The sequence below is a fragment of the Budorcas taxicolor genome, chromosome X (genome assembly GCF_023091745.1).
Source record: "Budorcas taxicolor isolate Tak-1 chromosome X, Takin1.1, whole genome shotgun sequence".
Lineage (NCBI taxonomy): Eukaryota > Metazoa > Chordata > Mammalia > Artiodactyla > Bovidae > Budorcas > Budorcas taxicolor.
In genome coordinates, this window is record NC_068935.1 from 57,014,626 (window position 1) to 57,030,734 (window position 16,109).

General features: G+C 51.4%; 1 protein-coding gene and 2 pseudogenes across 1 annotated transcript; 2 read left to right on the forward strand and 1 right to left on the reverse strand.

Annotated features, from left to right (window-relative positions):
- Positions 1-882: 882 nt before the first annotated feature.
- LOC128069441 (protein EOLA1-like) lies at positions 883-2,525 on the forward strand (annotated as a pseudogene).
- Positions 2,526-3,220: 695 nt separating this feature from the next.
- Positions 3,221-5,668, reverse strand: LOC128069442 (heat shock transcription factor, X-linked member 3-like; annotated as a pseudogene).
- A 44-nt stretch (positions 5,669-5,712) lies between these two features.
- On the forward strand, positions 5,713-6,501 carry LOC128069443 (melanoma-associated antigen 10-like). Its single transcript, XM_052662642.1, has one exon. It carries the CDS (start codon positions 5,713-5,715, stop codon positions 6,499-6,501), a length of 789 nt encoding a protein of 262 aa, XP_052518602.1.
- The last annotated feature ends 9,608 nt before the right edge of the window (positions 6,502-16,109 follow it).

Below are 16,109 nucleotides of genomic sequence, written 5' to 3' on the forward strand. Positions count from 1 at the left end.
GGTACATGTGGTCAGGTCCCCTGTAGTCATGGGCTATCTCTCTATCCCTGGCACCTCCTCAGCCGTGGAAAGATGTGAGAGTAACCTAGAGGGTTATTTGAGGTTTGAATTCTGTAATCCCTGTATGGTGCCATTCCAGGCCCTGGCAATGACACGGAGTGCACCCATCCCAGTAGTTCCGGCACTCTTTCATTCTTTCTCTAGGCTCTAGGTGGGGGCTGGGGCATCTGCTGACAGTGGAGGCAGTGGTGTGGGAAGGGCTGCAAGGAACGTGGTTCCCAAAGGCATGGGGAAGACACCTGGCAGGGCCATCCAGGGCCAAGGCTAGATTGGTTTGTACGGATCTGTGCTCAGCAGGCCTGGGCTAAGATGGGGGCTCTGCAGAGCATGGGCAGGGATGGGGCCAGGGAGTTAAGAGGTGGGGTGGGGGCAGTGTTTGGGCAGGGGGAAGCCAAGCCCAGGACTGTGCCTGTCTGTGCTGGGAGAGGACAAGAGCCCGGCCACTGGGCTCTGAAGCCAAGGGGCTTGCCCTCCCTCCTCAGTGCTCCCAGGGTCTCAGGGGCCTCTGTCTTGGAACTCACCACGTGCCTCTCTCCCGCTGCCCCGCCCTCCTTCCTGACCTCCCCACGGACTGCATGTGATGGACGGGTCCTCTGGGTCGCTAACCCCTGTCAACAGACAGTGTGGAGATGGATGGAAGGAGCCAGCCCTCTGTGACCCGCCCCCTCCCCCCCCTTCTGTGTCAGCAGAGTTGGAGGATGCTCGGACACATGGGGCTGATGTCCGGCTCAGGGCTGTGAGCTTGGAGGCTGCTGTGTCAGGCTCCCGGCCTTTGTGGTTCTGTGTTTCCGCACCCACGTGAGGTTCTGGGAGCCCTGGGAGATGAAGTGCGGCTGTCTGTCCTTCCGACAGCCTTATGGTGTCAAGACCGTGGAGATGTGGTGGCGGCCTGTGCTATGTGGACCCAGCACTCTACCCTGGCTGTCCACATCAGGCACTGGGATTGGGAGGAGGTGGACTGGCAGAAGCTGCCGGAGCAGAGGCTGGGGATGAGCCCTGCCCAGATCCAGGCCTTGCTGCAGGATAGGGAAAAGTTTGGCCACGGAGTGATCGCCTGCAAGTGACACCCTGCCCCGTGCTGCCCGCATGGCCCCTGGTGCTGCCCTGGATCTCAGCTGGCTTGTGGTCATTTGTTTTCTGTTGAACCGATTGGTAGGGGGAGGAGGGGTGGGGCTGAGGTTTCTTCAGAGGGGCAATGAGGGTCCCTGGGCTGGGAAATGGTGACCTGAGGTACCTGACCCCCTCTCTGGGCCTCAGTCCCCATTTGTGCTCTGAGAGGCAGAGGCATATCTGGGTCTGCATGTGGCACTTGCCTCTGTGTGTGTGTGGGCGGGGGGTGTGCCCAGCAGAGACTATAAGAGGTAGCACAGCACCCAGCCTGGGTTCCCCAACCCCGATGCCTGCAGCCGGGCCTGAGCAAGTCCCCTGACTGCCCAGGGGTGAAGCCCCACAGCAACTCCTGTCTGCTGGTGAGTCGCTTGGGGACCTGATGTCTGTAGGCTCCCCACCGGGGCCCTCCTGTTCTGTCCCTGCAGCCTGCAGTGGGCAGACTGAGAGGTGCCCATGGCCTGGTGGGTTCATGGAGCACCAGGCCTCTCCCTTTCATTTCACTCCCTCCCTCGCTTGGCCTCAGCCCGAGTGCCCTTTGTTGAGGTGAGCCCACCTGAAATGCTCAGCCAGAGGACCCAGTTCACCCTGGGTCTCCTCTGTGATGCAGTCTTAGACTCTAGCAGGCATGACTGTGAATCACCTTGTTCTCCTTCCATCTCCTGTCTTTGCACACAGGTCCCGTGGATTGGGGTCACTTTGCTGTGCCCAGAAAACTTAGGTTGTGATGAGGTGGAGGAGCTGGAGAATCAAGCCATGCTGCCCGACCTGCAATGGAAGTACCTGACTGCACTGGCCGACCCTCGCTGGCTGCTACAGCCCGTCCTGGGGAGGGCCGGGAAGGACATCTTCCAGGTGGACATCCCCAAGCACCTGACCCCCTTTGGTCAGGAGGCCTGTCCAGACTGGGCTCTCGAGAGGAAGGTGACCGAGAGACCAGCTCATGGTGACACCATCCGGTCGCCACCATGCCCTGGACATGCTCGTCTGGTTCAGTCTGAATTGGCCCCACCCTGCGGTGAGCTGCCCACTTGGTGTGGGGCCGGGGGCCGGGACTCTGGACTCAGCAAGAGTCTCCAGGACTTTACCTTTACAAAAAGATGTCACCACTCGTTTTGGCCCTGCTGGGTCTGGGTGCTTGAGAGAAATGTGTTGTTAGGAAACCGGTTAGTGTTTTTCCCCTCTCTGTTCTGGTCCAAACTCCCCGATATTGGAACAGTGTCCAGGGGACTGATGGGGGAATGCTGGGGGTGAGGCTGAGTGTCAGCAGCTGGCTAGGACTCTGGCACATGGAGAGGCCAGCAGGCCCAGAAACTGACCGTGGTTTGTCCTTGCAGTTGACCCTTGCCCTGCTGTAAAGTGTACCTTGGCTCACAAAGCTTGTGTGTTGAACATGGTGCCTGGCTGCTCCGTATCCAGAGTTAGGCTCCTAAATACAGCTGTGGGGGCAGAGCAACAAGGGCTGGTGTTCAGCTTGTGGAAACTTGTACTTGTGTTTGGGTTTAAAGTCATGTTTTTGCAAGGCCCTTGGTGAGTGGGGTGACCCTGCTTTCCAGTGGGCCTCTTGGGGATGCCCCTGGATGAGGAGCTAGAGAGGCTCAGCTGCTGACCAGAAACTTGTGGCATCGTTGGCGGACCCAGGAGGAGCCCCTTCTGCTTCAGGGTGCATGACTCATGGAAGGTGACACCCCCACGGTCAGGAGCCAGACTGGGTCTTCTGCTGTGTGACAGGCAAGGCCCAGGGACCAGCCCGTCCTGGGATGGCCTCAGCGCATGGCTCGGGAGCCACACTCTTGGCTGAATGTGTGAAATGCTGATGCTTCAGATGAAAAGGGACTGGATTTGAGGCCTGCCTGGGGCGTGGGCTTCCAGTCTCATCTGGCTCACCCAGGGCCATTTGAATAGCATGGACAGACAGAAAGAACACAGACTCGTAGTTCTCATTTGATACTTTATTTACTCCCGTGGAGTTTTGCTGTACTTTATTAGAGCTAGAAATAGATTTTTTTTATTACAGGAGAGTGCTTTTGAGTGACCCTAGGGACCTGGCGGCTCAGAGATTGAGATTGTCCTTGAACTGCTTACAGAGGGCACACTTGTAAACTGAGGAATCCTCCTGCTCCTCCTCCACCTCAGGGGCCTCGTTTGGGGCCACAGCTGAAAGGACCATCACAATGGAATAATAGGGGCTGTACATAGTCATCACCGAACCATAACCTGGGCACTCTGTGGGGCTCTAGGGCAGTTCCCCTGCGGCCTCCCTTCCCGCAGTAGCTGGGGTACAGATGGAGCATTGCTGGACATGCCCTCTCCACTGGGCCCACCCTGCTCGCTGGGGAGATGGTTTGCCCTGCCCCCCCAAGCTACACTGCCCATAGATCAAAGGCCACAGAACACAAATGAGCACAGGCCAGGGGTTCTGTGAGCTGTTGGGATTCCTTTCTGGGCCTTCTTGTCAGCCTCTTGGGTGGACTCATTGTGATGGAATTTAGGAGCGTCTGGTCAGCACAGCTTGCTTCTTTCCCTTTGGGGCCGCTGTTGCACTGGTGGCGGGCTGAGCAGTTACTCTGGGGTCACCTTTCCTCCAGATGTCCTGCAGGAGGAGAGGCTTGTCTCTCTGAAACTTGGAGTTCCGATAGATCTGAAAGGAAATGAATCACTTTAGCCATCGTGGGGGAGAATAGCAGCTCCTCGCCGCCCTCCTCCCCACCACGTCCGGACCTTGCCTAAATATGGAGATAAGGTCTCCTCATTCCAGCAGCTCATGAGGCCCTAGTAAGTGTGCTCCCAGAGCTCCCTCGGGGCCAGCCTCGCTTGAGGTGTTCCTGGCCCCCCCTGACTTCAGGTGGCCCCTCAGGGTCTGGAGTCACCCCCGTGGATCCTTTGTCAGGGGGTTGATGGAGCATGACAGGTCCTGCTTTCTCCTCTTTCCTTAACCACCCTCTCACGAGAAAAAATGCTCTCCTGGGAAATGAAAGCAGTCCAGCACTTGGCTTGTCTAGTCTAGTCTCCCCAGAAGGGCTTTCCACGTTACCATCATCCTCTTCTTCCCCACAGAGTGACCTGAAGGGCAGATTTTCCTGAACCCATTCAGGTTCAGTTTGCAGATGAAAGTCGATGCTGTCTGTCTCGAAGATCCTGTCTGCACCTCCGCACTGCAGGACCTCCGTCTGGAAGAGATCTGCTTCGGTGACCACCGTGTCTCCCTCGTCGTTCCAGTGCAGAGGTGATGGCTGCATCCTCCACTATCACCCAGAGCTTCTAGGGAAGGACAGCCTGAGGACAGCAGTGTTCTCATCCTCGTTGGCCGTTTCTGGGTTTGGGCCCTGTGGGGGCAGGTTGTCTTGGGAGCCCGCATCTGGGCTCTCGGGTTGGTCACCCTTCTTCTCCAAAGCCACCCCTGAGAATTCACATTTGGATCCAGGAAGGAATCATGGCAGTCCCCTGCTGCGGGCTCCCCATCAGTTGATGGGGCCGGCGGAGCCGCAAGCGCCTCGTGGGAAGCCAGTCTACCTCGGGAGCATTCTCTACCCAAGCAGTGAACGCTCAGGGCAGAAGGGCCTCAGACCAGGGTCTCAGTGTCCAGTACTGTCCGGAGATTCTAGAATCTGGGTCATGGGCCAGGCAGCCAATTAAGTGGTCCGCTTCCTTACTTGTTTCATGATGTCACAGAGGTGATGTGGAGAGGCAGCCCTGGCCCAGTATGGGGGAGGGGCAAAGGGAATGGAGATGGGATCCACAGTTTGTCTCCTATCTGAAAGTACAGAAAAGTATGTTTAAGGTTGCTTGTAAAAGCTCCCATCTGCTGCCAGGTGCCTTGTTTCAGGGGGCCAGGCCTTGGATGGGTTGACAAACATGCCCCTGGTTCCACTCCCCTCCCTACCAACTGGCAGGCCTGTGGGTGGCTTCTGCTGAACGGCCAGGCCCTGGTGAGTCCTGGCTCGGCTACCACTGAGAGAGACAGCTTGTGCTGCCAATGGTAGGTCCTACACAGATGACCCCAACCTGAAGTCCTGACGGGACTAGCCACTCCAGATCTGGGGGGACCTCACAGAGTCAACCCCTCCTAGAGCACAGAAGGCCTAGGTCTGTGCCACAGTCTACCTCCGAGGTGCCCCCTCCATTTGTCCCAGGGGCTCCAGGAACCAGGAGGCAAAGGCAGAGGTCTGAGGTCTGTGTGTTGAGGTCACAGGAGTGCCAAGGTGAGGCGGGTGTCCTGAGTGTGCACAGGGGCTCCCAATCCCAGAACAAGGGGACCTCAAAAGGCCCTAATTCCCCCACCTTGTCGGCCCCAGAACCTCAGGCTGTACTGGCTGCACCCTGAGCCAGAATTTCTCTTCCTCACTTGACAGGGGACTGACCACCAAGGAGGAGCGCCCCTGTAACGCCCGAGAGCAGCCCTCAAGGAAGACCAGGAAGCGGCCTCAGTCAGAGCCACCCGTGGCGCATTTCAGAACTGAGACCGTACACTCTCTCTCTTTCCCAGGTCAGCGGTCTCCATTTTCCCTGTGCCACACCCCCACTGGGCACAAGACCCCAGTCATCATGCCTGTGGTCCCGACGAATGAGCTCTGCACTTCTGAGGAAGACCTTCAGGGCCAAATCCAGGCCCAGGGCGCAGTGGAGGCGCAGCTCCTGGGGGCTGAGGCGGAGGATGCCTCAACCCCTGTGGCCTCCTTCCCTCCAGACTCATCGTCCTCTGCCGCTGTGGATGCGGAGGTCTTGTTCAAGCAGGCTGTGAAAGTGATGACGGCTGAACTACTGGAGTTCCTGCTCGTCAAGTATGGCACCAAGGAGCCGATTTTCCAGGCTGAAATGCTGAATAGGGTCCTCAGGGATAACCAGGCCCACTTCCCAGTGGTCTTCCGTAAAGCCACACAGTGCCTGCAGCTGGCCTTTGGCGTGGATATGAAAGAGGTGGACGACAGAGAGCACATCTATGTCATGGTCCCCACCCTGGGTCTCACCCTCAATGAGATGCAGAGGGGTGGGCAGAGCATACCAAAGGCTGGCCTCCTGGTGACGGTCCTGAGCCTGATTGTCGTAGCAGGGGACCGGGTCTGTGAGGAGAAGGTCTGGGGAGCACTCAGCATGATGGGGGTATTTGCTGGGATAGAGCACTGCATCTATGGGGAGCCCAAGGAGCTGCTGACCCAAGTGTGGGTGCAGGCAGGGTACCTGGAGTACCGTCAGGTGCCTTACAGCCGCCCTGCTCGTTACGAGTTCCTGTGGGGTCCCCGGGCCTATGCAGAGACCAGCAAGCAGCAAGTCAAGGACTATCTGCACAGGGTCAATGGAAGGCGTCCCAGGTTCTTCCCACCCCGGTGTGCATAGGTGTGAGGGAGGAGGAAGAGGGGCCCTGAGCCAGAGCAGCAGCCAGGCTCCTTTCAGGCCCGCATCCAGCAGCTTGTCCTGGGGTTAGGAAGGGAGGCTGATCCTTCCCTCTGTGTTGGAAGAGGGAACATTCAGCCTTCTCAGTCGTGACAGCCTGGGCCAGTTGAGGGAACAGGTGTGTAGCAGCTTTGGCTTCCTCTTCTCTACAATGACATGGAGATTCATTTCTGTTTCCTTTAGAATTGTTTCAAATATTATTCCTTTTAATAGGAGGCTTAATAAGCCTCAGTGTCCAACTATGTCAATAACGTTGATCACAGTGTGTTTGTGCTTACCCAGTTCAAGAAGAGTTTTGCTGTTTTGTAAAAGTGATTGCAAACACTTTCATTTTATCTTGTCACCCTGAACAAGATAACATGGACTTGGAATATAACTATTCTGGAAATATCATATTACTTAGTAAGAATTAAGAAATAAAATATATTTGAGGTGAGTTCCTCTGTACTTCTTCTCTGTCCTTTTATACAGCTAAACTATCTCTGTTCAATTGGAGTTTTTCAAGTTATTATTTAAGAAAGTACAAAAAGCCTGAGTTGACGTAATAAGTGTCCCGCTCTGGCTCATTTATTCCACAGACCTTCATGGAGCCTGTGCTCTGTGGAAGGCCCTGTGTTAACAGTGGGGACACTAGGAGAAGCAGGACACCCCAACACCTAGAGTGAGAGCTGCAGTCACATGAGGAAGGTGGACAGACATCCCCTAGTTTCACAGTGGCAAAATCTGCACTGAACTTGCATTCACACACCTCAGAATTCTCTTTGGAGGTGGAAAGTGCGGCATTGTGCATATCCTAGCTAGAGTTTATGAATAAAATGCCATCTGCCCTTGTCCTCCCACTGTTGCTTGTCTGATACCTGCCCTCATGAAGCTCATGGCTGTCGGGAGCCTAAGGGCACCTGTGAAGGTGTGCAGGCAAGTCCCAGCGTGTGGAGGCAGCCGGGACTCCCGGGGGAGACTGTGCCTGGCATCAGGAGGCAGGGGCACATCCTCAGCTCGCTGAGACTGTGGGCAGCATCACTGCAGAGGGAAGGGGAGAATGAGCACGGGAGGGAGCCGGGGGACCCCTCCCTGACATTCCCAGGAGCCTTGAAGCTAAATCAGATCTTGCATTTGAAAGTGCCAGCACAGAGGGGTGACTAGAAACAGTTGGGGATTCAAGGCACTTTGGCTTTCTCAAAAAATCCTCAAACATGAAGGGAATCGTCTTCATCACAAGCTACCCCTACAGGCTGCTGTCTTTGAGCACCGAGCACACTCCAGGGCGGGGGAGAGACTCTAGGTCCTTGTTCACGTCTCTTCTCCTCTGCTTCCTGGAAGCTGCCTGCAGGGAACATGGGATCCTAGGTAAACCTCCAACAGTTTGGGAATAAATACATGATCAACTCACCAATTTAAATACAAAGACAGAAACAAAAACACTTTTCATATAAACAACAATAGCACGTTGTTTGGGAAAAAGCATCCCATTTGTGCTGATATCTGAGGTGGTGTGGAAAGATATTCTGGATGAAGGTGGTGCCACATCCATGGGGCTGAGGTCCCAAAAAGCAGGAAAGGATCCTTCCTGCCTGACTGATGGAAGCTCTGGCCAGGCGCCGTCCATTCAGGGCCAAGGTGAGGGCCTGGGCTCCTCCCAGTGGCACTGATCTCCTGTGGCAGCAGTGAGTGGTTGAGCGAAGTGACATCTTAATTCCCTGCCCAGGAATTGAACCTGCGTAGCCTGGATGAGAGTCTGGAATCCTAGCCAGGAGACTAGCAAGGGCTAGAGGCTGAACGCTATTGTTTCATGGATCATTGCCTCCAGTGAAAAGTGCATTTATCACAGAGGCAGAAACTGTAAATGCAGGTACAGACTTTATTATTAGAAACATAGCACAAGTGGGAGAGCACAGAAAGAAATGGTTCAGTTGAGACAGAAGCAAGGCAGAGATGCAATCCTGGAGAGAAAGTGTGTGAATGTCCCCCCTGGTGAGCAGGAGCACAGTCAAGAGCCGGTCAAGTCATTTATATGAGGCAGTCCTTCTGGATTTTTGTCTTCCTTCAGGCCTAGACCCACAAGAAGCCTTTTTTTCACATGTCTGTTGTCTCTCTTGTCCCAAAAGATGCGGGAGTGGAGATCCCTTTATCCTTTACTGAAACAAGGTTTTGCCCCTCTTTGTCCTTGCCATGTCTGTTACTTTAGGTATTTATAAGAGACAAACACTGGCTATTTACGCTGTCTCTATTGTTTTATTCATTTCAGAGAGTAAACAGGAGGCTGATTGTAAGTGCCTCAACTGCAGCTGACCTATCCCTTGTCACAGGGGATACGAACATTTGTAAGTACCCAGCCTGAAGCCCCTTCCTTGTGCCCCATGAAATGCACACAGGAGGCCAGGTGAAAATGTCTAACTTGGAGTCCATCCATCCATACTCCTCTGCCTTACTGTGTGATGCATAAATACTTTAATCATAATAGTAGTGGTTGCTGCTGCTGCTGCTGCTAAGTCGCTTCAGTCGTGTCCAACTCTGTGCGACCCCATAGACGGCAGCCCACGAGGCTCCCCCATCCCTGGGATTCTCCAGGCAAGAACACTGGAGTGGGGTGCCACTGCCTTCTCCAATAGTAGTGGTAAATGCTTACTCATTCTGTGCCATTTATTCGCTGGCACAAGAGGATGATCTGACTTGCTGAAATAACCATCAGGGCACAGAAGCCTTGAGATATAGCTTTGTGATTGAGTCCAACACAAATACTTGGGATTCATACTCCTGGAATTTCTGACAGGGCACAGAGATCGCCCTTGCCCATGACTTCAACCTCCAAAGGCTAAGTCTCTGTGTCTAACTTGCCTTTCATTCTGTTGTTCACTTCTGGTGCCATTTCAGAGCACCGTGGTCATAGTAATTTTCAGAAAGCAGACATGAAAAGCGAAGACTCTGCAGAGATCAGCTTAATCCAGGTGACGGGGTCAGGCCGCTGTATCTTCCCCACACTGATCCTGTGAGTAGTCTCTCACAAACAGCTGCCCCCAGGGAGGCAGTCCCCTTGAGTGGAGGGTGAATTTGGAGAAGACTTTTGCTCTGAGTCCTCATCCATCAACACTGCTGGGCCTGGGCAAAAGAGTGGGCTAGTTATAAAGAGGAGATCTGGGTGGTACCACAGCATCCACTCTAATCCACCCCTCCCAACACTGACATACACTCCTTTCACCTGGTGAGTGCGCCTCATCTGAGGACAGCTCCTTGAGGATTCTGGTTGGTCTCCTCTCCTAAAGAAGCTCCGAGAGAAAGACTGGACAAGTGCTGGGCCCTCACAGTTGCAGCAGCTGTTGCACCACAACTGATGGTCACTCTCTCTTGTCTGAGATCATTCTAAATCCCCTGTACTCTCAGACAAGACATCGGCCATTTCCAGTGGCTTCCCTCTTGACGTAATACAGAGTTTGTCGCTCAGGGTTCTGAAGCCCTGGACCCGATGCCCTTCTCAGACCCTTGCTCTTGGACCTGTCAGTTCACCACTGAAACACAAGAGAAGACTCTTGTCTTCACCGCAGGAACACAAGACGCATCACCTGGCTGTTAGAGATGTTTCCTGGCTGTCCCCCCTGTGCCAGAGTAACCCACACACTCCTTAGGATCAAGGTCAGCACTGCCTGCCGGGATGGGGACAATTCTCTGTGTATGTTGGTCTCCTAGCAGGAGGAGCCCAAAGTGCCCAGGTGGCAACCGTGGCTCATAGGTCAGTAGGACTACTATCGTGTCTCCTGGGGGAACCTTCTTGCTTTGGGAACAGCCTGTCGTCTGTCACCACCAGCAATAGGGTAACCAGTAGCCACATGAGGCTGGGTATTGTGAACTCAAGTGTGCTTCGTGTGTCCCAGGGCCTGGCCTTCTATCTTAACATAATGTGAAGTCAAAAGTAAATAGCTAGATGTGGCTAATGTGGATAGTCCTGCTCTGGAACTACAGAACCTGTTCTTGGGAGACCGGAAGTAGAAGTTCCCTGTGGGTCACTGGGAGTGATGGATGGTAGGTGAGGTCATGGGTCAGTGGGAGTGGTGATCTGTGGGGTTACTCTACCTCTGATTCAAGGACCATGTATCTTACCTCGTGGGGGAACTAAGGATGACAGATGTGGAGCATGTCCGGTCCCTGGAGGGTGACAACCCAGCACCATGGGCTCCCATATCCCAGTGTGCACATCACGTGTGCTTTGTAGAGGTCATTCCATTGCTCCAGAAGACCAGCAGCTTCTGGAAAGTGGGGGCTGAGATAACAACTTTGGATCTCATGGCCACTTGCCCTCTCAGCCCCTGGTGTGCTATTAAGGGATTTCTTGGTCCTGGATGGTTTTGTGAAATATTCTGTGTCACTCAGTCCTGCATTCTGTGAGCCCTCAAATAGTGGCACCAGACAATGCGCTGCAAGCAAGAAAGCGAAACCCACGTCGAGAATGTGTTCCTATCAATTTCAGCAAAGATAGTCCTCTCCTCCTTCAAGGATGGAAGTGAGATATTGTGATCAACTCACCATTGATAGCTCAATGGTCTTCTTGAAGAACAGTATGACACTGAGGACTGAGCAATAGTCTGTGATGAAAATAATACCATTTTATATATAGAAATATATATATAGAAATTAATATGTCTAGAATTATATATTTATATACATGCACACACACACACACACACACACACATATATGTACTATAGAAAGGCAACCACATCAGGATGGGTAAGCTGGGCAGACTCATGGTATAGTCAAGAGCCGTACCCTGAGTGGGCAATGCACACACGGTAGGATAATCACCAGTGCTGATGTTCTTCCCAGGAAGTGAGGGATCCGAGCCCCACGCTGGGCACCTAGCCTGTAGGTCATGCACCGGGACAACATGCCCACAAAACATTTGGCTTGAAGGGAAGCGGGTCTTATGCTAAGGAGAGCCAGGCAGCTTTAGCAGCTAGAGACTCCACTCTTCAAGTACATACAGAAAACCTCACCCACTCCAAGACTCTGTGTGGATGCAGAAATTTGAGAAAGCCTGCGTGAGACCCACCTGCTCATCTCTGAGAGCTCCTGGAGAGGCAGTAGGTAAATGGAGCTCACCCTGGGGCAGAGCTGCTGGTGGCAGCCACTTGAGGGCCTGTGTTCTACAAAAGGACATGGGTGCTGGTAAGTGCCATTTTGAAATCCTCCATCTCACTTATTAGCAAGATGTCTCAGCCCCACCAGGCAGCTTGTTGGCATCACTACTGGGCAGACTCAGACCAAGCAGATAGGTGAGCATGGCCACAGCCTCACCCACGAGCAGGGCATTTGCATTAGGACCCTCAGAGTCCCCTGCCTACACAGGACCTGGCCTTGCCACCAGGGTGCCCAGGATGGTGCTTCAGCCACCAGTGTGTCCACACGAGCCTGGGGACCCTCAGCACCACAGCCAGAGGTCCAAGCCCTGCGTCATCCACCAGTGGGCTGGCACCAACTTCAGCAAACCCAAGGCTGGCAGTCAGAAACTCTGGGACCAGCTCCACCTACCAGATGGCTGGCACCCATTCCAGGAACACATGCTCTGTAGCCAGGGTCGCCAGGATTGGGCTGCACCCAACACTGAAAAGGAAGCAACCCTAGGTCCACTGTAGCCCTACAGCCTGCCATATCAGGTCCAAGCCCACCCACTAGCAGGCCAGCAGCAGACCTGGGATCCCATAGGAGCTGGATTTCCAGACGAGAAGGAGGAGACTTGATTCAGACACCCTGGACCCTGAAACCAGCTGTGTCAGGAATGAGCCCCACACAACAGCAGGTTAGCAGCAGATCTGGGAACCCTGGGCAGTGTAACCATCCACCCCAGAACACTGCTCCCCCCACCAGTGGGCTGGCACTACCTGGGACCACCTGGTCTCAGCAGCCAGACACCTCATGACCCAACTGCACCTACTGGTGATCATCAGCCTCTGCACAAGGCAAGGCCTGGGAACCAAGCAGACCAGGGGTCAGCCATGCCTACCAGGCTGCCCAACCAGTCAGCCTGAGACAAGAGAGGGGACCATGCAGTCCCCACAGGGACAACACTAGCGCATATATATCTGGTGACAAGAGGTCAGGGGACTGCTGGGATACATAGGCTGTCTCCTTCTAAAGACCACTACTCCAAGATGAAGAAATAAAACCAACCTGCCAAAGACATAGAAATAAAAATAGCTAATGAAGAAAAATGAGGGAACAGAAGAATATGTTCCAATTGAAGGAATGAGATAAAACCCCAGGAGAAAAACTAAGTGAGAAGGAGAAAAGAATTTAACAAATAAAGAGTTCACGGTAATGATCATAAAGTGGCTGAAGAATTTGAGAGAAGAACAGATGTACATAGTGAGAAGTTACATAGTGAAAGTAGGGAAAAGCACCAGACCATTCAGGTGTGACCTAAATCAAACCCCTTACAATCATACAGTGGAAGTGACAAATAGATTCAAGGGATTAGATCTGATAGACAGAGTGCCTGAAGAACTATGGACGGAGGTTTGTGACATTGTAAAGGAGGCAGTGATCAAGACCATCCCCAAGAAAAAAGAAATGCTAAAAGGCAAAATGGTTGTCTTAGGAGGCATTACAAATAGCTGAGAAAAGAAACAAAAGGCAAAGGAGAAAAGAAAAGATATACCCATTTTAATGCAGAGTTCCAAAGAGTGGCAAGGAGAGATAAGAAAGCCTTCTTCAGCAATCACTGCCAAGAAATAGAGGAAAACAATAGAATGGGAAAGACTAGAGATATCTTTAAGAAAATTAGAGATACCAAGGGAACATTTCATGCAAAGGTGAGCACAATAAAGGACAGCAACAGAATGGACCTAACAGAAGCAGAAGAGATTAAGAAAAGGTGGCAAGAATACACAGAAGAACTGTACAAAAAAGATCTCATGGCCCAGAGAAGCACAATGGTGTGATCACTCACCTAGAGCCAGACATCCTGGAATGTGAAGTGAAGTGGGCCTTAGGAAGCACCACTATGAACAAAGCTAGTGAAGGTGTTGGAATTCGAGTTGAGCTATGTCAAATTGTAACATATGATGCTGTGAAAGTGCTGCACTCAATATGCCAGCAAATTTGGAAAACTCAGCAGTGGCCACAGGACTGGAAAAGATCACTTTTCATTCCCATCCCAAGGAAAGGCAATGAAAAAGAATGTTCAAACTACTGCACAATTGCACTCATCTCACACGCTAGCAAAGTAACGCTCAAAATTTCCAAGCCAGGCTCCAACATTTCGTGAACCACGAGCTTCCAGATGTTCAAGCTGGATTTAGAAAAGGCAGAGAACCAGAGATCAAATTGCCAACATCTGTTGGATCATCGAAAACACAGGAGAGTTCCAGAAAAACATCTACTTCTGCTTTGTTGACTACACTAAAGCCTTTGACTGTGTGGATCACAATAAACTGTGGAAAATTCTTCAAGAGATGGGAATGCCAGACCATCTGACCTGCCTCCTGAGAAATCTGTATGCAGGTCAAGAAGCAACAGTTAGAACTGGACATGGAACAACAGACTGGTTCCAAATCAGGAAAGGAGTATATTGTCACCCTGCTTATTTAACTTATATGCAGAGTATATCATGAGAAATGCTGAACCAGTTGAAGCACAAGCTGGAATCAAGATTGCCATGAGAAATATCATTAACCTCAGGTTTTCAGATGACACCACCATTATGGCAGAAAATGAAGAAGAACTAAAGAGCCTCTTGATATAAGTGAAAGAGGAGAGTGAAAATGTTGGCTTAAAACTCAACATTCAAGAAATTAAGATCATGGCATCCGGTCCCATCACTTCATGGCAAATAGATGGGGAAACAATGGACACAGTGACAGACGTATTTTTTGGCCTCCAAAATCACTGCAGATGGTGACTGCAGCCATGAAATTAGAAGAGGCTTGCTCCTGGGATGGAAAGCTATGGTCAAATCAGAAAGCATATTAAAAAGCAGAGACGTTACTTTGCCAACAAAGATCTAGTCAAAGCTAAGGTTTTTCAGTAGTACGTATGGATGTGAGAGTTGGACTATAAAGAAAGCTGAGCGCCAAGGAATTGATGCTTTTGACCTGTGCTATTGGAGAAGTCTCTTGAGAGTCCCATGGACTGCAAGGAGGTCAAACTCATCCATCCTAAAAGAAATCTGTCCTGAATATTCATTGGAAGGAAAGATACTGAAGCTGAAACTCCAATACTTTGGCCACCTGATGCAAAGAAATGACTCACTGGAAAAGACCCTGATGCTGGGAAAGACTGAAGGAGGGAGAAGAAGGGGACTACAGAGGATGAGATGGTTGCATGGCATCACTGACTCGATGGACACGAGCTTGAGTAAGCCCCAGGAGTTGCTGATGGACAGGGAAGTTTGGAGTGTTGCCGTCCATGGGGTCGCAAAGCATCGGACACGACTGAGTGACTGACTGAAGTGAAGTGAGAAGTTTAATGAAACTGAGAAAACAAAACAAAGGACCAAACAGAGCTGAGGAATGCCACAGCTGAAATTAAAGGTACACTAATAAGGATCAAGAGTATATTAGATGATACTGAGGAACAGGTCAGAAAACTTGAGGAGTGAGTAGTGGGAATCACTCAAGCTGAACAGATGAGAAAGCTTTAAAAACGAGGACAGTTCAAGAGACCTCTGAGACAACACCACCACACACTCTCACCTTTGCATTATATGGGTCCCAGAAAGAGAAGCGAGCGAGCGAGAGAGAGAGAGAGAGAGAGAGAGAGAGAGAGAGAGAGAAATGGTTAGATATATAATGGAACATGCAATACCTGAAAAGTTACCTATCCTAGGAAAGGAAACAGATCTCCAGTTTCAGGAAGCACCTAGAACCCAAGCAGGATCAACCCCCAGAGGGCCACCTCACCACACACTGTAATTAAGAAGTCCAAAATAAAAGATAAAGTGGGAATACTACAGCAGCAGGAGAAATGCAGTTGGTTACCTACAAGAGAAATTCAATTAGGTTACCAATGACTTCTCAGCAGACATGCTGCAGGCCACAGGGAGGGGCACCTTGCTTTTAAAATGCTGAAAGGGGGAAAAAAAACCCCACTACATTCCAGAGTGTTCTATCCAGAAAGTCTACTGTTCAGATTTGAAGGAGAGTTCAAAATTTCTGCAGCAAAGCAAACTAAAAGAGTTCAGCACCATGAAACCAATTTTACAAGAAATTTTAACAGGACTTCTCAAAGTTGAAAAGAACAGGCCACAAGTACAACTATGAAAATTACAAAGGGAAATCTCATTGGATAAAGCAAGTGAACAGTGAAAGCAATAATCAACCACATGTAAGCGTGGAGGAAGGACAAATGAGAAAAGGAAAATCATCTATATCCACAAACAATAGGTGAGGCATAGACAAAGCAAAAGGACATATGATGTCCAAACCATTAAACATGGGCCAGAGAGTACAATGCAGTGTTGTTAAAGCGCAGTTGAATTTAATAAACCAGCAGCTGAAAATAACTATAAATACATAACTGTATGTACACATATGTGTGTGCGCACATATATAAACATAGAGCAT